Source organism: Mobula birostris, chromosome 18 (genome assembly GCF_030028105.1).
Source record: "Mobula birostris isolate sMobBir1 chromosome 18, sMobBir1.hap1, whole genome shotgun sequence".
NCBI lineage: Eukaryota > Metazoa > Chordata > Chondrichthyes > Myliobatiformes > Myliobatidae > Mobula > Mobula birostris.
Genome location: NC_092387.1, coordinates 13,772,439 through 13,795,271, shown reverse-complemented (window position 1 = coordinate 13,795,271; position 22,833 = coordinate 13,772,439). Strand labels below are relative to the sequence as shown.

Genomic DNA, 22,833 nt, shown 5'->3' with positions numbered 1-22,833 from the left:
ATTCTGGTCGTCTCACTACAGGAAGGACGTGGAAACCATAGAAAGGGTGCAGAGATTTACAAGGATGTTGCCTGGATTGGGGAGCATGCCTTATGAAAATAGGTTGAGTGAACTTGGCCTTTTCTCCTTGGAGGAACGGAGGATGAGAGGTGACCTGATAGAGGTGTACAAGATAATGAGAGGCATTGATCATGTGGATAGTCAGAGGCTTTTCCCCAGGGTTGAAATGGCTAGCACAAGAGGGCATAGTTTTAAGGTATTTGGAAATAGGTACAGAGGAGATGTCAGGGGTAAGTTTGTTTGTTTGTTCTTGTTTTTTTACGCAGAGAGTGGTGAGTGCTTGGAATGGGCTGCCGGTGACAGTGGTGGAGGCGGATACGATAGGGTCTTTTAAGAGACTCCCGGATGACTACATGGAGCTTAGAAAAATAGAGAGCTATGGGTAAGCCTAGGTAGTTCTAAGGTAGGTACATGTTCGGCACAGCTTTGTGGGCCGAAGGGCCTGTATTGAGCTGTATGTTTTCTATTTTTTTTATGTTTTAGGTGCTTGGAAGTAGGTACAGAGGAGATGTCGGGGGTAAGTGGGTTTCTTTTTAAACAGAGTGGTGAGTGTGTGGAATGGGCTGCCAGTGACAGTGGAGGTGGCAAATACAATAGGATTTTTTTTAAAAGAGACTATTAGATAGGTGCATGGAGCTTAGAAAAATAGAGGGCTATGGGTAACCCTAGGTAATTTCTTAAGTACATGTTCGGCACAGCATTGTGGGCCAAAGGGCATGTATTGTGCTGTAGGTTATCTATGTTTCTATATAACAGCTAATCTACTTCCCTGTATCCTTTCACAACCTTCTTAGCTATCTGCAACTCCTCCAATTTTCGTTTCATCTTGTTACATACCTCAAGGAGATCTGTGTTTTTTTTTGTGAGAATGATGTAAAGGTCTTTTGGAGGTCACCTGATGTAATTTTCCCGCCGATGTGAGGTCTCGTGATGACGTGCATCACGGGTATATAAGGGAAGACCCCAGATGACGCAGTTAGTTAGTTTTTAGTTTTCCAGCTAGAACGTGCATCTGTGTCTCCGTTTTTGTTGCGTATTTATTTTATGACGCAGTTTCATTTTTAAAACGGAGTGTTACGCTCTGTTGCAAGGTACAATAGTGCTGGATTGGCAATTTTTGCTAGATGTATTGATGTACCTTATTCCAGCAGTAGTACGGGAGAGTGAAGACTTTATCGAAGTACAGGACCCGATGGATTGAGAGGAGTCGGTATCGTTCGGCAGTTTAACAAAGGATCGACCTTATTGAGTCTTCATTGAAGGAGTAGTGACCTGCATCGAAGATAACGCTTGCCAAAAGAGAAAAGAGTTCATGCAAGGTTTGCTCTCTAGAATTTAAAGTCAGTCGTTTTAAACTGTTTACTTCCTGCATCTTGAATCCTTTGGACAGAACCAGCAGGAAAGTCATGTCTATGAAGAAATCCTTCTCCAGAGAAATCTCTCCCAATTGAACGTATAAATCTGTTGGACTTTCAAATTTACCATTTTAAGAACTATATCTGACTTTACCACTTTAAGAACTGTTTTCGCATTTAACACTTTAAAGAACCAGTGCCGAGTGACGATTTGTTGAACGGCTGATTAACTTCCGGTTAAGGTTTTCGTTTGTTTTTTTTTATTGTTTATCCATGTTTAATAAATGGTTGGTTGTTTTTATATAACCTGTCTCGATTAATATTCATTGTTGCTGGTTACGTAACAATCTTAAATGTAACCTGACCATCTATATTCTTATCCAAGTCCTTTACATATATGACAAACAATAATGATCCCATCACCCATCCCTGCAGTACACCACTAGTTACAGACTTACAGTCAGAAAAACAACCCTGTACCGCCTTTAACCAAGCCAATCTTGGATCCAATTTGCCAATAAATCTCGGGTTCTACTTGCCCTAACCTTTTGGAGCAGTCGATAAAGTGGGACTTTATTGAAGCCCTTTCTAAAGGACATGGGAAACAACACCTCCTGCACTACCTTCAAAAAATAAGTTCAAAAGTTGAGACAGGATTTCCCATGTGTATAACCTACCAGTACTTGTGTTTCAATCTGAACAAAAATCCTGTCCCTTACAATTTCATTTCCCAATAATTCCTTTATTACTGTTGTAAGGTTCGCCAACTTGCATTTCTTTATCCCTACTGCTCTTTTTGGGCAAGGGAACATTATCCTCTGGTACCTCATTTACGGTTAAAAACCGCATTGTTGCAAATATGGGCGTACCCCTCCTCTCCAACACCTCCCACATTCTTCTTCCTGGTGAAAAACGATCAGAAGTACCCTTTTTGGGCCCACTGGCTGCATAGATTTCCTTTTTTGGTCCCCAAGACAACCTAATTAGAACACTGTTTGCCAAGGGCTTTTCATGTCTTCTTTCCGACCTCTTACATGCCCTACAAACCTCAAAATATTCACTTAAAACCAAAAAAAAAATCAATCCTGCAAATTCTTTTAATTACTAAGATGCCCAAGTTGACAGTGAAACAAGCAGCTTCTCCTTCAAACCACCATTTACTATGATCCCTAGTGTTACCCTTATAATGATTTCCTATTCATGCATACTACCACATAATTCCATGTATTTAATTTTGCTAACCAGGACTTACAACAAGTTGTCTAATATCTTCTGAAATTGCAGGTGGACTGACACTTAGCTTTGAAATAGCTGCCAATATATTGTAAAGCCATCCCCAAAGGCCTTGCGTGTGTCTCCTTTGCTGCAACTTGCTTTCAGCGATCCAGTCTTTCAGATAAAACAGAAAGCACAGGTCTCTGCTTCCATTAAAGGTGCCTGCAGGGGTCAAGTTTGGAAATAAAGTCTAAGTGGTTATAAAATGAAAGCACTGTTATCAGTACATTGCATGCTTGGCTGACACTGCATCACCCAAGCTTTAATAAAAAAAAAATCAATCACACTGATGTCCACTTTTGCCCTGGTGGAAGAAATCAATGCAAGCCTAATCATGTCCCCCTACAATGGTCAGTCCCAAGCCAAATTTGAATATCTGAAGGCAATAACAATAACCAAGCTGCTGGATGGGAGCTGGCGCTTGGAAAATCTCCTGCAAAAGCTACAAATTATTTTGCAACTACAATGTAGAAACAGTGCATGTGAATGATCTTCCTCTTTTACCTTAGACCAATTCAATGTTGAATGCTTCCTTAAAAAGGGGTTGGTCATTCAGGACAAATAAGAAGTTTCTAAATACAGATAAGACCATCTTTGAGCCAGATTTTCAGACAGCACACCTGGCTCAATCTGAACATTTCAGACAGCGATAAGATTTTTAAATATTAAAGTAAATCAATGAGTTTAAGGTTAGTCCAGGGAAATCGCACAGTATTAAAGGATCATAGGAACAAAAGAAAATAGCTCAGCCAGGCCACCAGACCTTGCGAGCTTGCCCTGCCATTCAATATGAACATGGCTGATTTGCCCAAGGACTCGTCTCAACTTTCCTTATTACTCTCACTTCCCTAGCCTTTTAAATTAAAAAAAAACCACTATCTTTTTAAATAACACACATCAAAGTTGCTGGTGAACGCAGCAGACCAGGCAGCATCTCTAGGAAGAGGTACGGTCAACGTTTCAGGCCGAGACCCTTCATCAGGACTTGAATTTCCAGCATCTGCAGAATTCCTGTTGTTTGCATTTTTAAAATCTTTTTAAATACCCTCCTTCCCCCACCCCCAAATAATCTAGCCTCCATAATTCTCTTGGGACTAGAATTCCAGTTTCACCACCCTCTGCAAAAAGTACTTTCTACTCACCTCCACTTTAATTGGCTGGGCACTTGTAACTATGTACCCTTATTTCAGGACTCACCCAACTAGTGAAAACGTCACATCCACCTCATCATGTTCCATCAGGAGCTTGAGTCTCGGTACCAGCTCATCCACCGTTCTTCCAAACTCCAAAAAAATACCGACCCAAACTGTTTAGCCTATCTTGACAGGACAATCTTTTCTCTGATGAATCTCTTTGGACAGCCTCCATTGCTTCTGCCAGACTTTGTGCCATCATCTTATTGACCATTATCTTGTATGGTCTCCCTGTGACTGCATGGGTTTCCTCTGGGTGCTCTGGTTTCTACCCACAGTCCAAAGACATACCGGTTAATAGACAATAGGTGCAGTAGGCCATTCGTCCCTTTGAGCCAGCACCGCCATTCACTGTGATCATGGCTGATCACCCACAATCAGTACCCCGTTCCTGCCTTCTCCCCATATCCCTTGACTCCGCTATCATTAAGAGCTCTATCTAACCCTTTCTTGAAAGCAACTCTGTTCTAAATGGCCTACCCCTTATTCTCAAACTGTGGCCTCTGGTTCTGGACTCCCCCAACATCAGGAACATGCTTCCTGCCTCTAAGTGTGTCCAATCCCTTAATAATCTTATGTTTCAACCAGATCCCCTCTCGTTGATTGATCATTGTAAATGGCCTTGTGATTATGCCAAGGTTAAATAGGTGGGTTTCTGGGCAGCAGAGCTCTGGCTTGGAAGGGCCATTTCTGTACTGTATCTTTAAATAAATAATTTTGTACTTGCAAAACAGATTGACATTCATTTGCTCAAGTAGTGACACTGCACTGTAATATTATTGTAACAATACATGAACTTTTACATACATAATACCAATTAACCTACTAACAGTCTTTGGACTATGAGGTTTACGTACATACCATAATACCCAAATTATCCCATCTCTACCTTTACACCTGGTTCAAGAGCAGTCAACAACTCTGGGGGTGGAAAGAATAAAAGAGCCACTGATAAACTCAGGAGATAATTGAAAAATAACTGCAATGTCACAGGTGAAAAATTAATTCCACATTTCTCGGATACAGGAATTTTTTTCAGAGCTAAGAAGACAGGATATACACATTGCTAAGGGGAAATACTCAGTTACAGAAAGGAGGAATATGCATTTATTCAAGTAGTTCTTTTATGTCCATTGGATGCCTGGAAACACTTGAGCTGGTTTTAATCATAGCCACATCTTTCAAAAGAGCAAGTGCACACAAATGGGTTTACATTTCCAAGGGATACAGAGATTAAAAGATAACTGAATTTGAAACAGCTGAAGGTGGTTAAAAGAATTGAATAGACTTTATAAAGGCTTGCTAAGCTGCACAATGATTGGCCAATAATATTAAATTCCAGAATCACATCTAATTGACAAGTATTGATTCAGAATCAATTTTAACTAGAAAAGCTGCAGTGAGAAGGGATTAGGAAAAGGTTTGTAATTAATGACCACAGCAGTGTTGCAATTAAGCACAACACCATTAAAGCTTGAGGTGTCAGAGTTTGGAATTCAATTCCAACATCATCTGCAAGGAATCTGTATGTCCTCATTGTGAACGCATGTTTTTTTTTCCCTGGGTAGTCTGGTTTCTTCCCATAGTCTAAAGGCAGCTAATAGATTAATTTGTCATTGTAAATTGTCTAGTGGTGAGGTTAGGGCTAAATCTGTGAGTTGCTGGTGGCACGGCTCGTAGGGCCTATTCCGCACTGCACATCTAAATAAATAAAGACACAGCACAAAGTCTTGCATCATTAACATTGCACTTTACTATCAGTGAAACAATACATGAACATTTACTAATATACATACCATTATAAGCAGCCATAGTAGTACATATACAATCAGGTTTTTGTGGGGTTTAAACTGAATAAATCTCATGTTATTACTATGTCAGTTCATGTTTTGCAACCAAAAACATTAGCATTAAATAAGTTTATACAGTTTTAATAAGCAATTCAAGTTTAGAATGTGTTTTCACATTGAAGAGACTGATCTGTTGAAAACCTCCCAACTGCTTGTTGGCTTTTTCTTCCGCAGCTGCTGCCTAGCACAGTACATCCGCATGCAAATACATCATTTCATCTCATTATGTGAATTAAACATTCAGTTCCAAAAACACTACTTAGGCCACCATAACAGAATTAATGAGAATGCGCCTTTGATAAAAAGGACTTATACTGGCATGAAAATATACCATTTTACATGAGTAAAAGTCAGTTGCTGTACCCACTGTTCCATGTTGTACACAATTTGTTAAAGATTAACTGCCAAGTTTCCTCTCGGGTAACCTGGCATCTTTTCATCTCTCTTCATCAGGTAAAAAACACAAATTACAAGCTATTCTTTTCAGCCTGCATCTAATCAAACCTTAGCAAATCACTGCCAGTGAGTGATGTACATAAACCCTACTCTGCCCAGCAAAGTATTGGGATAAATCAGAGTCCAATTTTTAAAACTCAGCGGTTCCATTTTTTTTGCTCCATCGTTTCCCCTTTGAAAACTCATTTCCTGTAAGATTCAATGGTTCTTTAAAAAAAATAACAAAGTTGAATACCCAAATTACAATGTAAAAGCACAAACCTAATTGTGCAAGATAGGTGCGTGTGGAGCAGAATGCCATTGTTCTGAGTTACCAGTGTTTACAATGGTTGCATGAGAATTGGCAACAAAATTAGACAATGAACTCTTTTCATTAAAAAAATTATTGGGCATATACAAGAGAATAAGATATAGCACTGCAAAGTCAAGGTGCATTTACACTGAATGTATCAGAATGCTAAGACCAGGTCCTAGACATACACAGTACTTGTTTGTAGAAGCCATGAAAATAGTAACACCTGCTAAAACAAAACCCCTCAGGGACTCTGCCCACATACTTTATTAGACTTGTCCTGTTACTCAGATCATTCTACCAGAGAGAAATGATAGCTAAAGTCAACATACAATCTTGTGTTTCATTAGGAAATCACAAACCAAGATGCTATGTAAGAGGTTTGAAATCTGATGTAAATGCACCTTGAGGACAACAAATGCTATCCTACAATTTACTCTAAAGAGGCCATTTTAAAATATAACATTTCAATGTCAGAGTCTCCAAATTCTTGATCAACAGCACCCACTAGATTTCAAAATGTTCTGTGATACACTAAAATTAACCAGCTGTCCTCGATTGCTGTATCAGCACGAGTGATGGTGCAAACAAAATTATCATCAGCAATTTAAAAGTGCAGGATGAAAAGAAGCCTCGAGCTATCAAGTACTTGTGGAAATGTAGAACTGTTTGTGCGTGCTCCAATTCAGTATTGGCTGGGAAACACTTGCATATAAAAAACGTTAGGTTGCATTAAAATTTGGTGCCTGATCCCGATTTGGTGTGGCGTTCCACATAGAACAAGATGTAGGCCTTGGCCTTCACTACAGTTTCTTCTTCAGTCAATGTAACAGTACTGTCATTGAAGTGGAACCAGCGTCCTTCGTGAGTTGCATATGCAGTATAATGACCTGAGCCAACTCTAAGAGGGTAGAAGAAAATGCAATTACTGCTCCACTCATAACAGATTGTTTCAATTAATTTAATTTTAGGATCTTTGTAAGATTTGCATTCATTTTACCCAAACACTTAAAAATCAAATGTCATCATAAATAAAGCAACACACACAAAATGCTGGAGGAACGCAGCAGGCCAGGCAACACCCATGGAAAAAAGTGAAGAGTCTATGTTTTGGGCCAAGACCCTCCGGAAGCCAGGAGAAGGGGAGGGGTGAAGTAAAGAGCTGGGAAGTCGATTGATGAAAGAGATGAGGGCTGGAGAGGGGTGAATGAAAGGAGGGGACAGAAGGCCATGGAAAACAGGGAAGAGGGATGAGCACCACAGAGGTGGGAGGCCAGGTAAGAAGATGAGAGGGGGAAATGGGAATGGTGAAGTGGAGGTGGTTTCATCTACCACCTACCTTCCTCCCCTTTCCCCACCTTCTTACTCTGACTTCTCATCTTATTTTCTCCAGTCATGAAGGGTCTCAGCCCGAAACGGCGACTGTTTACTCCTTTCCATAGACCTGCCTGGTCTGCTGAGTTCCTCCAACATATTGTGTGTGTGTGTGTGTGTGTGTGTGTGTGTGTGTGTGTGTGTGTGTGTGTGTGTGTGTCTAGCCGTGAACTAATTGTAATCTGGAGAAAACACACACGCCAAGTGCTCATTCACTCCACCCCAGATACACCAAACAACATGGGATAAAAACAAAACGCTGGGAACACCCAGCAGGTCAGACAACATCCATGGAGAGACACAGAATCACATTTCAGGCTGAAAGCTCTTCGTCTTAACTTGAAATGTGAACAAACATTAGATTTAACCTGCAGAGGGTGTTTACCAAGAGATTTCCCAATGTCCAATCTATGCCACAACTTAAATTTAACATTCTCACACTCCAACCCGAAATGTGAACTGTTCCTCTTTCCATAGACATTGACTGACCTGCTGAGCATCTCCAAGGATCTTCTGTTTTTATTTTAGATTTCTAGCATCTGCATTTTTATGATATTCAACAAGACAGTACTTTGTATCCCAAACAATGAAATAAACACTACCGCCAGGACTCAAAGTCTGCAGGGCAGTAGTGAAAGAGGTGAATCAATCTGACACTGCTTACAGTTTGTTCTGCCACATCACCATAGTGTTAACCATCAACAAAATATACTGCAGCAGCAAGCACCACTCTCACTCATGATAATTACAACCTACAAGAGCAGTAGGTACAAGGGAAGATAACCACCAAAGCTGAGCTGTAAATCACTATCACTGGGACAAGCCTGGAACTCTTCTGTCTGCAGCCATTTAGTGTGGCAGTTCTAGACCACCGAGTCCATGACAAACAGCACTGATGTGAACTGCAGCCTTGCTTTGCCAGTGGAATCAATATCACTAAATGTTACTGTAACATGAATGCACATTTTACCATCCACTCAAGGGAGGCTCAATGTGTACAGCAGATGAAACTATTCACAAGCCATATAATAAACAAATAATCATATTACAGACATAGAAAAGTACAGCACAGAAACAGGCCTTTTGGCTCATCTAATCCTTGCCAAACCATTTAAACTGCCTAGTCCTATCGACTTCCACCCAGATCCCTACCATCTGTGTATTTATCCAAACTCCTCTTAGACATTGACATCGAGCTCACATGCACTGGCAGCTCATTCCACACACACAACTCTCTGAGTGAAGTTTCCCCTTATGGTCTGCTTTAACTTTTCATCTTTCACCCCAACGCATAGCCTTAGTTGTAGTCCAACCAAATCTCAGTTGAAAAAGCCCACTTGCATTTACCCTATCTACACCCCTCTATTTTATATACCTTTATTAAATCTCACCTCAATCTTTAACTCTCCAAGGAATAAAGTACTAACCTATTCAATTTTTCCCTTTTAACTCATGTCCTCTAGTCCCAGCAACATCCTTGTTAATTTTCTCTGTACTCTTTCACCTCATTTACATCTTTCCTGTAGGTAGGTGACCAAAGACGTGGCCAAGAAGACTACTGCGCCTTCAGGGTTCCTGGATTTCGTGGCTCTGGAGGCGGGTGGACTCGAGGTCGGTGTCTCTGCGGGAAACTGGTGTATCGTGGGAATACAGGGACGATTGAAAGCAGCTAGTTGACTGCTGGTTGTGTGCCCAGGGACCCAAGTTCTTTAACATCGTAAATCAAGCAGTTGTTTGTTACGTCTCCCCTCTCGCTGTGAAACGGGGACACCTCTTTTTCCCTTAGTAGGGTGAGACAGAGCCTGTGGTATGTCAAATACTGGATGAACGAGTAGTCTTTGGGGTACTGCAAGCCTGTGTCTTTACTGATGCTTTGCTGCATGCTTGAGTGCTCGGCGGGGAGCGCCGATGCTTTATTTTGCTGGTTGGGAGGGACTTTGGGGTTCTAACATTTAACTGTCATTCATTCTTTGGGGCATTTCTGTTTTCATGGATGGTTGCAAAGATAAAGAATTTCTGGATGTATATTGTATACATTTCTCTAATATTAAATGTACCTTTGAAAATTGCACAATACTCAAAATTAGGCATCACTGAAGTCTTACACAACTTCAGGTTAACATCCCATCTCCTGTACTCATGCATTGCTTTATAAAAACCAATGTGCCAAGAACTTTATTTATGACCCCATCTACCTGTGACACCACTTTCAATGAATTATGGACCTGTATTCCCAGATCCCCTTGTTCTAACGGACTCTTCAGTGCCCTACTGTTCACTGTAGTTGGTTGGTCCTACTGAAGTGCAACACCTCACACGCATTAAATTCCGTCTGTTAGTCTTCCAGCTGGTCCAGATCCTGCTGCAAGCTCTGATCGTCTTTATCACTGTTCATTATACTCTGTCTTGGTGTCATCTGCAAACTTGCTGATCCAGTTAACCATATTATCATCCAGATCATTGATAGAGATGAGGAACAACAGACCCAGCACTGATCCCTGCGCCGTCCCACCAGTCAGAGGCCTCCAGTCAGAGGGGCAAGTATCTACAAGAACTCTCTGGCTTCTCCAACAAAGTCATGTCTAATCCAACTTACAACCTTGAATGCCAAGTGACTGTGTGCAATTCTGGTCACCACACTATAGGAAGTGTGTGATTGAATTGAATGCAGAAGGGATTCACTAGGATGGTGTTGAGGATAACTAATTGTGATGGGAAATTGGATAGGCTGGTATTGCTTTTCCGAGAGCAAAGGAAGCTGAGGGTTAATATGATAGCAAATTAACAGAGACATAGTCAGTCAGAATCATTTTCCCATACTAAAGGAATCGAAAACAAGAGGGCACTGATCTAAGGTGAGAGGAAGGAGTTTAGGGGAATCTATTTTTATATAAACACAGAACATTACTGATATCTAGAACGTGCAGCAGGAGGTGGTGATGGAATAAAGTACAATTACTATATTTATGAGGCACAGACTAGGAAAGCATAAAGCACAGTCCTAAAACTGGCAAACTGGGTCAATGTAGAGAAGGGGTGCATGGATGTGATGGGCCAAAGGGTCTGCTTTTGTGTTACACCTCTATGAAAGAAGTTAGCCACATTGATCTCAGTGGCTAAAATTTGCCAAGCAATCCTGGAAGAGTTCTGCAATGCCTAATCGATCTCCATTAGTTACCTCAAACTTATTCAACCATTTTCCAAGATGTTGCTGAGCAAAGAGGAGAGCAGCTGAACGCAAGTGTGCACAAAGTTAAACTCACATCCACCTGAGCCCCACAGCACAGGTCAGCAGGCTCCCAAGAGATAAATCCCCATGACTCACCTTGCACCTCTACAGTCATTAGAGGAAAGCACTAGCTCACCACACCGCAACAGTGCTCCAATGCCAACGTACTGATATCTAACTATTCTCTATCCACAGTATAAGGGCACAATTGCTAAATTCTATTCCCAAAAGTAATTTCCAGCATTACCATAACTACATATTATTTGATATTTTCAATGTGCACTTTGTTTAAGCCAGCATGACTGGGTCTTTTTCATTTGCCAGTGCACAAATAAAACAGGGGTGCACCATAACAATGAACTGAAGCTGTAAGTGGTGGAACTTTACTTTGGTCTACAGATTAATATAAATCATGTTTCTATTAATGGAGCATGCTTATCACCATACTGTAAGTGGATCTTTCCCATATGCATTTTTGTGAACATTCTAGGTTTTATCCTACTGAATTTACTATAAAAACTCCTGTCCACTTGAAGGTATAGTGAAAGATTAGCTGTGAGCCACCTCCACTAATGCTTGTTAAATGGCTCCAACTTGCATATTAGCTTTCAGATGCCCATTTTTAAGGCCTAATTTTTTGTGGCAAGTATTACTCAAAACATTCCCCCAATGTAACTTAAATGTTTAATGTGAATATCTGCAGATTATCTCTTTCATCTGATCTAAAACTAAAGAATTGAGCTTTCTCGAATCTTTCCTCATACATTAGGTACAAGCTTCACTCATCTGTGCTGGCTGTATCTGGGGTTTGAATGCTTCCATAGTCTCAGTAATGAGAACTCCACAGAGTAGCCAAGATGCATCTTATCAGAGGTCTACAGTTACAGCATCATAAAACCAACCTTGTACTAGAAACAGAATGCAAAACTGCATTTGCTTTGCCAAATTATGCTCCACAGAGGACAGTGTTAGATAACATTGAAAACTGTCTTTAACTTGTCAGGTACCAGAGTACATTTAATCCAATGAGCAGCATCTTTCTCCAACTTTCAATTTTCATTGCAATTTTTGTTCAGTGGAAAACAAAAAGCTCTTTAAAAGTTATTTGCTGATTTACTGCACTCCAGCACAACCAAGAGCCAATCAAAGAACATACCTAAACATGTCATTATTTTCCTATGGTTGCCTGAACACAAACATTAATGTCTGAATCTAAACAGTAACAGGGAATTTTATTAAAACAGAACACTTAGCTGAATTACAATTTCAACTGAAAACAACCAATTGGTCTTGTGACAAATATCTGGCTTTAAAGATGCCGTCCATTGGGTTTCCAAGTTGACCTGAGATCGCTTAAGATAAGCAGTTAAGTGACTAGTTCATTACCCAGCTTAGAGCAGTTTAAGGGTCTGACTTTTCCCCTTCTTTTGGATCTCACCACCTTCATGTCATTTTCTGTTTACCTCCTGATGAAAAGAGCGGGTCACCATGCTCCTCCACAACTCTGACACCTGCTGTGAACTGGCCAGCATGTGAACACATTAGTCCTGGGACAGATAGAGGAAGCCAGGTGGTCACCAGTTTTGCAGAAACAACGGGGAATTTGGTCTCACTCTTAACAAATCCATTTCTGACAAACCTGTAACTATGGAGGTGCGCAATGAACATTGGTACCAAAATCCCACAGGGACAGTGTTGTAGGATTACTAGTTAGTGCAAGACTACCACTCAGTATAGGACTTTTAACAAAAGCAAAGTGAAACAAACAATCCATAGCAAGTCACATTACAACAGGGAATGACTAAGGTCATTCATTTTGTTATGTATGTACATGGTTACACTGGCACGTCCACAAACATTTTCTTCTAAACAAGACATCTGGACAAAATGGGAAGCAATTTTAAGCCTTTCTAGCTTTACAACAACTATGAAAAGCATTTCATTTAAAAGATTTTTATATAAATTGTTTAAAACTGTAAGGTGTAGGATTAGGAGAAAGAAAATTTAACTTAAAACTATTAATATTTACTTAGTCTTAATACTTGTGTTTAGAAGGATTATTGAGGCTGTTTGATCTAGTTGCAGTTAATTGAGCACTGACAGTATACTCAAACATCAACTTAATTCACCTCCGCATCAGCATCATCTCTATTTGATCCATATTCACTATCTATACCACATCTATAAATCTGGTGATTAGATTAAGTTGTTTGAATAGATTAAGCTATTTGATACTGTACTTGCCACACCATTTAAACCCTAAAACACTGTATTGCACGTCAAGTTTAATAACCGTGGTCTACAATGTGATAAGAGAATCAAAAGCAGGTGCTTACCCTGAGCCATGGTGCACCACCACTGCTGCAAGGTCATACAGACAGCTCTCCGGACCACTGTTCTCAGGCTAGAGAAGGGGGAAAGGTGCAGATCGTTAAACCAGCCATTCTCTGTTCTTTCAAATTAACCACATTTTCAAAAAGGCTTTCTCTCTTTAACCAGGGACACAGTTTTCCTGTAGTCTCGACCTGCAAGTTTATAAACTGCTAAATTGGTTGTATTTTTTAAAAAAAAACTGAGGAACCCAAGACGGTACCCTACACCACAGTAGTGTAGCAGTTAGCGTGATGCTGTTACAACTCAGGGCATTCCTGAATTTGGAGTTCAAGTCTGGCACTGTCTCTAAGGAGCTTGCATGTTGTCCCCACGACTGCATGGGTTTCCTCCCACAGTTCACACATGCCAGTCAGTGATTAACCAGTCATTGTAAATTGTCCTGTGCTTAGGCTAAGTTAGATAGGTGGATGCAGGGTGGTGTGGCTTGTTGGGCCAGAAGGGATTGTTCCGTGCTATTTCTCTAAATATAAAAAATAAATAAACTTTTTGGGGGGGGGGGGGCGAGAGAAGGGCCTGTCTGCATCTGTGATAAAATATTCAGTTACAAGTCAATTGGCCCCATGTTCAAACCTCACAACAGGACTTATTGGATGTTACTAATCAAAGGAGTAGGAAGCTCCCCAAGCATCCTGGCTAAAATTCAGTCAGTCACCCGCACGTTACCCCATTCACTTCTTTGCTTTGTTATTTGAGTACCCCTACTGTGTTCAAAACTGCTGCTGCACCACCACTTTGATAGGTCATAGCAGGATGCAGTAGGTTCAAAAGGTCCACACAGCATGACTGGAGGAAAGAGTGCAGAAGATCAGGACGGATGCCAGGCAACAGATGGCAAAGAACCAATTTTTTTTTTTGTCTCTAACAAAATCTGGGCTCAAAGTCCCCAGCCTGTTGCTTTGACAGGGAATTGTAGAGTGGGTATGCTTAAGACTGCAAAATATGATGTGCAGAATATTACCATAATCCACCAGGAAAAGCAAAGTATGAGAACATGTGGAATTAATCCATATGCTACTCTCAAAGTTAATGAGGGAGCCAATATGAAAAGGTAAATGAAAAAAATACAAGATGTTCAGCTACAAACGCACACACACAGGTACTTTGTTTGCATGTAGGATGCAATCTGACAGAACAGAGGACAAAAGTAGGTCATTAACATATGGACAAGTTACTCCCAGGCTGCTGTGCTGGGAATCTGCTGTGAACCCCTGCCCTTCCAACTACTCAGTGCTGCTCTGTTGGGAAGCCAGTGTGAATCTAGCAGTGAACTAAATTTCAGTGTGGAGAGGCTGCCTATTGAGCCTGTTACCATAGAGAAATTCTACCAAGGTTCCACAGGGAACTGTGCAATGAACTGTGTGCAGCAATGAGGAGAGATCGGTTTCTAACACATCCAACAAGGTAATGACGAGGAGATTGCAGGATCTGGGTGGTTGAGCGGTTTAAAACAGCCCGACAATGCCAGAGAATGTAGTTTGAAAGACCATCCCATTGCTGAGCAGCCACACCACTGGGCCTCACAGCCAGCATCACACCAAGCTCATGGAGATTCATTTTTGGGAAGACGTTTAAGAGCAGGGGTTCACACAAGGCTGCTGGCACAGCAGTACACAGCCAAATGTGCTTAAGGCACTGAATCAAGGGCCTCACCATGAATCACTGCTCTGTGGGGCGGTGCTGGATGGGTGAGGCACGTTACAATGGTATGCAACCGCTCCCATACCATTACGTACACACATTTCCCTTAAGTCTTAACGCTATAACAATTTAAATACTTATAAAACAGACAAACAATTCTAAAGTGCATTTACCTCCAATAAGAAGCACTTCATGTCTAGGCCTCGCAGAGGGAACTCTACATATGTGTCTATCTTGTTTCGCAGATAAGCTGTCCAATGAAATCGCTTCAGATGCAAACATAGCACCTAAAGAGGGAGAGGAAAGAGGTGTTTTAAAAGTGAAAACTAATTTAGTTACAAAATAATAGTTTCCTTCAAAGCCTTGGGTTGCAACAGAGAAATATTAGAAGAGGAATCATGCTTTTAATAAATGTATTAATGCATTTCCATTTAAAATCTATATAAAAAGGCAGGATAACGCCTTCTCTTTACAGTGCCAATGTTACATAAAATGAGAACCTGAAACACATTTAACTAGTGACAACAGCGTAATGAATACAAGTGGAGATAAAGAAAACTACTTTGCTGAAATGCCCCAAAATCTTTCAATTGAACAGCTATCTCCTTTCAGGTGCGTAACATGAACTCCCTCCACCAATGGTGCGGTCTGCGTTGTGTAGATGGCATAATTGCAGCCTTTGCAATAACATGTCCAAACTACATCAATACATCTCAAATACATTGTTTCTACTAAGGGAGCAAGAATCTGAGAACAACCCACAAGGTCACATGCCAAGCTGACTTTGAAATGCATCTCTAATCATCACAGCTGGATCTACATAGTGGAATTGCCACTCCTAGAACTGCCTCAAACTACTTGGCAGGAGTATCTTGGCAGAAAATGACTCACCACTTAAGGACCATGAGGGATCAGCAATAAATGCTAACCTTGACAGCAACATCCAGTTCAAGTAAATGAATAAAATGACCTTTGTAACAAGTAGAATGGAATTGTCATCGACATTATTAATCCATTCAACAGACACACAGAATTATGGATAACGGGGTAAACCAATTTGGAGGAAAGTTTTAAGCATCTAGTTCCAGAAGTTTCATGCAGTTTATAAGTTTTATTCTGGCTACTTGTATTAGTATACACCCTATCCTCGTTATATGCGAGGGATACTTTCCTCAAAGTTGACGCATAATGTGAAATCGCATAATGTGAATAATTATTTAAATAGAGAAAACAGGAATGCGTTCCAGAGGGCTTCCTAAATATGTCTTATCTGTAATTTATTCATATTTTCATACCAATACGACACAAAAGCAGTACTACAAGACAACAATTGTATTATATTTCATCAATTTAAGGTAATATTCAATGAAAGTTAATGTCAGAGGGTGTACAGTACTCACCAACAGTGGCAGGTGTGTTTGGTCCGAGAGATAAGTGGTTGTTGTGACACTGTTGTCCGGCAGCTTTACATAGATAAGGGGGATGGCTGTGGTCATCAGGGTCATATCAAGCACAGCAAGGGGTGAAGGAAGACTCACAGGACTCTTAGAACTGCCGGCAGAAGGTGCTACCGATTTGAATAAAGTGGTGAGAGTTGTTTGCTTGGCAGCATTTTGTTTTAAATTTGCTTGCAGGGAAGAAGGGTTGATGCAGGGGAAGACTGAAATGCTGACTCCGTTCTAAACGTTGGTCCATGTCCATCGCCATTTGTGCCAAGTGTTCCGACTTCCACCATTCCCTCACCGTTGGTAAACCCCCGGGATTTTTAAAATCGTCTGTTGCTTGCAGCATCTGAGAGATAGCTCATGGCAGGAAACGCGCTGTTATGTTAGGATGAATGCTGTCCAAATGTTTAGGATGGGCTGGCGCATTGTCAAGCAACAAAAGAACTTTAAAGGCAAGATTCTGTTGCTGGCAGTAGCATCCCAGAGCTGTGTACCTTCAGCTAATGCTGCGCTGTTTATAATTTCCAACTTTTTTTCCCCCAAGTGTTAAAGTGGTTCTCTGCCGCTCAGCTGACGGCCCAGGACATGACATCGGACGCTTAGGAGGCATAGTTAAATATTTCAAGTGCAAAATCACTGCACTGTAGGTAAAATCAACAGAAGTTTAAGATCGCGCATCCACACCTTGCCAAAACCAATGCGAGACTGGCAGGAGTGAGACTGAAGCATGCGCACGTGACTTGTATTGGCGGGAAAGCAATGCTCCTCGCATAACTGAGAGTTTTGGACGCATATAACGAGACGTTGGTAGAAATAGGTTCCTTGCATAACTGTGAATCAGCATTGTCTGAAGATGCATATAACGAGGATAGGGTGTACTTGTATACAGAGACTTGTATTTTGTAATTTCAAAACATTGAGGAGTCCAAAATTACTGGTGTAACAGTTTTTACTTTAAGTGAAGTGTGTAGCTATCACATGGTAGCATGACGACGTATATAATTAATGTATTTTTACATATAACAATTAAATGAATGCATTTACATACAGATACAAAAAAATTACTCAAAATTACTCATCACTTCCAAAAATGAAAATGCTTCCTGAATCATTAATAAATATGGCTAATAATCTACACTATTAGGCAACATAGTAAATTAAGCATACCTGAAAGCTCTAACTCAAGGACGGTATAGGTGGCGCCATGATAAGGTGCTTCTGGCTCTTGCTGACACACTACAGCGGGAGAGATGCAAGAAGAGGACGGCTGGCACAGATTTGAGGAAGGCCATCACCTTCATCAAAGAGGGAGCCAGGCCTTTCGTAACCAAACAACCAAAGTCCAATCTGCTGCTAACGGCCAGGTCCTGGGAGATGAGGGTCGATGTGGGAAGGAGTTGCAGTTCCCGGCTGTGGTGCACAGAACCCTACGCCCGGATATTGTACTGTGGTCAGCTGAAGACAAGAAAATAATCTTGACTGTGCCTTGGGAGGATGGATGGGAAGAGGTCCACGAGAGAAAGGCCTTGAAGTACCAGCTCTTACTGCAGGAGTGTAAAGACAGGGGATGGCAGGCATGGTTGTTCCCTGTGGAGATCAGCTGCAGAGGTTTCCCAGTCAAATCAGCATGGCGGTTGTTGTCAGATCTGGGCCTGACTGAAAGGAGCAAAAAAAACAAGCAGCTCGTAGGATGGGGGAAAAAAGAGGTAGAACGAGCCTCTTGTTGGATTTGGAGTAGGCGAGAGGAGGGGACCTGGAAGCCAGGAGCAGATGGGCAGTGATTTGGACGCTACTATCGGCCCACCAACTGGAGAGTGTCATGGTTAAGGGTCGAAACATTGTGAAGGTTGGGACCACCTGATGACATCTGCTCCTGGCTGAAGGCTACGGTTACCTTATAAGGTAACTGGAGAATGCACCCTAACAGGTGTATGTAACAAGAATAAAGTATGCTCTCATGTCTTAAGTTAGGTACAACGTCTATAATATTGCAAATGCCCACTATTTTTAATTTTTTAAAAAATAAGAAACATTGTCCTCACATGAAAACCCAAGGAAGAAACTTATGAAGTTGACAAAAAGCAGCACACCAAAAGATTAGGAGCATTTGAGAACTCAAAGGAGAGCAAGAAATTGGTAAGTACAGTCAAGACAGAAAATGTAATTAAACTCCGTAGCTGCTTAAAGCACTCAAGCAGAAAATGGAATACCAAATTGATCTGCATCTGTGGATGGAGACTTGTATTTTGTAACTTCAAAACATTGAGGAGTCCAAAATTATCGGTGTAACTTAGTTTTTACTTTAAGTGAGGTGTGCAGGTATCACATGGTAGCATGACGACATATATAATTAATGTATTTTTACATATAGCAATTAAATGAATGCATATACACACAGATACAAAAAATTACTCAAATATTAGATACACAACAGAACCAGTTACTCTTTCAAGTTGACAATCTTTCATCTGTTTTCAATGACAGGTAACCAACCTGAAATGTTAATCTTCTCTCTCTATGAGTGCTGCTCAATTCAATATTTCCAGCCTTTTCAGGTTTTATTTCATATTTCCTGTATCTGCATTTTTATTATTTTTCAAATAAATACTAACCTTTGGCAACTTTTGAATCCAAAATTTCTTGGTGGACTTCTGTCGCTTTTTACACCTATGACACATATATAGCTCTGTTTCATCCAACTCCTCCAAGTCCGTGAAACTGCGCAGGCAATCTGGAACAAAATAAATCAACTTGACTGTAATCACTGACTTCACTAAACATTCCATTTATAAGTGCCTGCATAACACCTCAGAAAGAAACTGAAAGTGGAAATATATATCAGTGATTTTATCCTTGCCTTAATTTGTTCAGATTTTGTTACTGGAGTAGGCAAGACAGTCTGATGGGCAATGGAAATGCCCACTTGAATGACTCGTCCTAAGAACTGCAGGCCTTGCTGTCCAATATGTTGTAATAACCCATAGCAGTTGTGTTTTTTTTAAAACTAACGTTATATGTAATTTGCAATGCCCAAATACATCCAAACCACATCGCAAATCTTTTGTTGGGTAGTGTTCTAATGTCGGTATTTGGGAAAGTCAATGCACAATGCCTACCGTGTTTTTTTTTCCCCTTCATTTATCAGGTCCCAGGATGCCATTAGGTGTTCTAATAGATAAACGGAAAACAAAACTTGCTGTGCTAGTTTTAATCACATTCACCAAAATAAATCAGGCAATAACAAAAATAGTTGTGAACTTAATTTAAAATAATTAGTAATTCAGTTACAAGAATCACACAGAAATAGAGGGGGGAAAAAATACAGAGGAACACGAAGGTGCCACCAGAGAACAGAAATGTAGGGCCCTGGAGACTGTTGTACTTGGGGACCATAATACATAGTTCCCTGAAAGCTGAGATTCACTTAGACTGGGTGGTGAAGGCTGCATTTGACATGCATGCCTTCATTTGTCAGGGTCCTGAGTACAGGAGTTGGCATGCCATGCTATGACTGTTCAAGTTATTGGTGAGACCACAGTTGAGACCAGAGTATTTTTATTTCTGATAGCCCAGCAACAGAAAGAATGCAAAAAAGATTGACAAGGACATTATCAGGACCGGTGGTCTTGATAAGGAGCTGGAGAGGCTGGGATTTCTTTTATTCTGGAGCTTAGAAGGCTGATGGGTGACCTTAGAGAAGCACAAGCATCACAAGGGGCATAGATAAGGTAGCAGGATAGGGGAACCTAAAACTAAAGGGTTTATTCGGATGAGGGGGCAGAAAAAAGTTCAAAGTAAAATCTATTAGCTGAGTACATACATGTCACCACATACAACCCTGAGATTTTTTTTCTGCGTGCATACTTAGCAAATCTAACTAAACAGGGTCAATCAGCAACAAACTGTGCAAGTGCAGGTATAAATAAATAGCAATAAACAACTACCATGAAATAAGATAAATGAGTGTAGTTCTCCCCTTTTGTTCAAGAGCCTGATGATTGAGTAGAAACTGTTCTTGAACCTGGTGGTGCAAGTCCTGAGGCTCTTGCACCTTCTACCTGATGGCAGCAGCGAGAAAAACGCATGGCCTGGGTGCTGCTGATCTCTTATGATGGCTGCTATGGCAATATTTCATGTACATGTGCTCAATGGTTGGGAAGCTTTACATGTACAGGGCTGAATCCACTACCTTTTGTAGGATTTTCTACTCAAAAGCATTAGTGTTCCCAAACCAGGCTGTAATGTAGTCAGTCAACACACTTTCCACTACACCTCTATAGAAGTTTGCCAAGGTTCTCTGCAAACTCCTGAGGAAGTAGAGGCACTGTCGTGCTTTCTTCACAATTATATCCAGGACAGGTCCTCTGAGATAGTGACACCTAGGAACTTAAAGTTACTGACCCTCTCCACCTCTGATCCTCCAATGATTACTGGCTCATGGACCTCTGGTTTCCCTCTTCTGAAGTCTACAATCAATTCCTTGGTCTTATTGACATTGATTGAGAGGTTGCTCTTACACCACTCAGCCAAATTTTCAATCTCCCTACTGTACGCAGATTCATCACCACCGTTGATGCAGCAAACAGCGGTGTCATCAGCAAATATATATGGTACTTACCCCCTGCTCTACTCAATTTACACCCATGACCGCAGCTAAGTACATATCCTTGTGGTGCTCCTGTGCTGAAAGTGATCCGGACTCACTGGGGTCTATGTAAGTTAGGTAATCCAGGATCCCATTGTAAAAGGTCCAGGCCTTACGAGTTTACTGATTAGTTTTGAGGGGATGATGGTATTAAATGCTGAGCTGAAGTGATAAAGTGTATCCTGATGCATTTATATTTGCTGTCCAGATGTTCCAGGATTATGTGAAGAGTCATCGAGATAGCACCTGCTGTAGACCTGTTTGGTTAGGCGAATTGGAGCTGACTTACGTCACCACTCAGACAGGAGCTGATTATTTTGACCCTGACCAAAAATGTGAAGTGAGATTTCAGATCGAGGACAAAGGAATCCAGTATAAGAGGAAGAAAGCATTGCAGACTTGCATAATTATGTAATCAATGACTTGGACACATTTAGTCTTTCTGCAAAATAAAACAGTCTCATGACTTTTCTAGCTTCATGCTGGGAAATGGAAACCAAGTACTTGATTGGGTAGATTTGTAATGTAATTCATTGCTGGCCAGTAACTTCCTATGTATTAAAAAATGACAGTTGTAAATGGTTAATTGGCAAACAGCCATATACATGTCATTCATAATTTGTTGCTTTTCTTTTCACTTGTCATTAAAAATACTTAGTCAAGTACTTCAGATTTTCCAGGTCAAGGTAATGAGATACTAATAATTATGTGACTAATGTACATTAGTTTTTTGTGATTATTATATACAGTCTGGACTCAGATGGCCTAGAATTTGAAAACAGTGATGCCATCTGTTTTCAATGCATGACAGAAACTATCAGTAACCTGTCACACGCGTGGAAGACCAAAATCACAAGTCACTAACAAGGATTCACTATCTCCAAAGAGTGCACTATTGCAGTCTTTGACAGTGTAATGAGTAGGAATCAACTGTTTTGAAAATTCTTAACTCCAAAAAAGCCATGCTTTGCTCAGTGATGAATAAATAAGCTTTTTAAAAAGCCATGTTTATGTGTGGTGGAACTAAACAGTGCCTCTTGTTCTGTAGCACCAATTTTACATGTAGAATGCCGGCTGACCTTTATGTCTAAAGTCCACGGTAATTCAATAAAGTTATTCAAACTTAAGCTGATATTCATTCCTCTAACTTTTTGGATACTTTCATCTTATTTCCCATGTAAAATATTTAAGTTAAAGCTTAAGTTCCCATCATTCTGTCAGTCAGAATTCTTAAATCTGACCGGCTGCAGAGCTGGCTGCTAGCATCGCATTGCAGGCTAGGATCAATTGCAACTGATGTTAAAAGGAAGAAATTAATCCCATAGGAGATCTGCATGTAGCTTTCTTCAAAGTGAGTTGCATATATCACTTCACTACTAATCAAAAACTATGCATCAAGATTCTCCAACATAAAACAAGCCAAAGTTGACTATTTGTAGAAATGTACATTTTTTAGTAGCAAATTCAGAACACACCCCTACTTATCCTGCCTGACATCACTGCTGAGATGCAGTTTTATTTAAATGGAAGAATTTGATGCCCATCAGGGATCAATAATTTGAATGATAATTGAATGCCATGAAGCAGCAACTAGATTTCTGCTTAATCCACATATGAGATGCATAAT

General features: G+C 40.6%; 1 protein-coding gene and 1 long non-coding RNA gene across 5 annotated transcripts in view; one reads left to right on the top strand and one right to left on the bottom strand.

The window, feature by feature from the left end:
- The first annotated feature begins 1,140 nt into the window (after positions 1-1,140).
- LOC140211953 (uncharacterized) lies at positions 1,141-21,585 on the top strand. Its single transcript, XR_011889610.1, has 3 exons — positions 1,141-1,379; positions 9,382-9,466; positions 21,415-21,585. It is a non-coding gene; the product is annotated as an uncharacterized lncRNA (long non-coding RNA).
- The window catches only part of usp3 (ubiquitin specific peptidase 3), a 121,297-nt gene continuing 104,083 nt past the window's right edge, over positions 5,620-22,833 (bottom strand). For 3 of the 4 annotated variants that reach the window (XM_072282221.1, XM_072282223.1, XM_072282222.1), the window contains exons 12-15: positions 19,174-19,292; positions 15,290-15,403; positions 13,421-13,488; positions 5,620-7,382 (exon numbers count right to left, since the gene is read on the bottom strand). In XM_072282221.1, coding sequence (XP_072138322.1) covers positions 7,214-7,382; positions 13,421-13,488; positions 15,290-15,403; positions 19,174-19,292 — 470 coding nt within the window. In that variant the 3' untranslated portion in view covers positions 5,620-7,213. The other variant, XM_072282224.1, reaches the window with a different exon arrangement.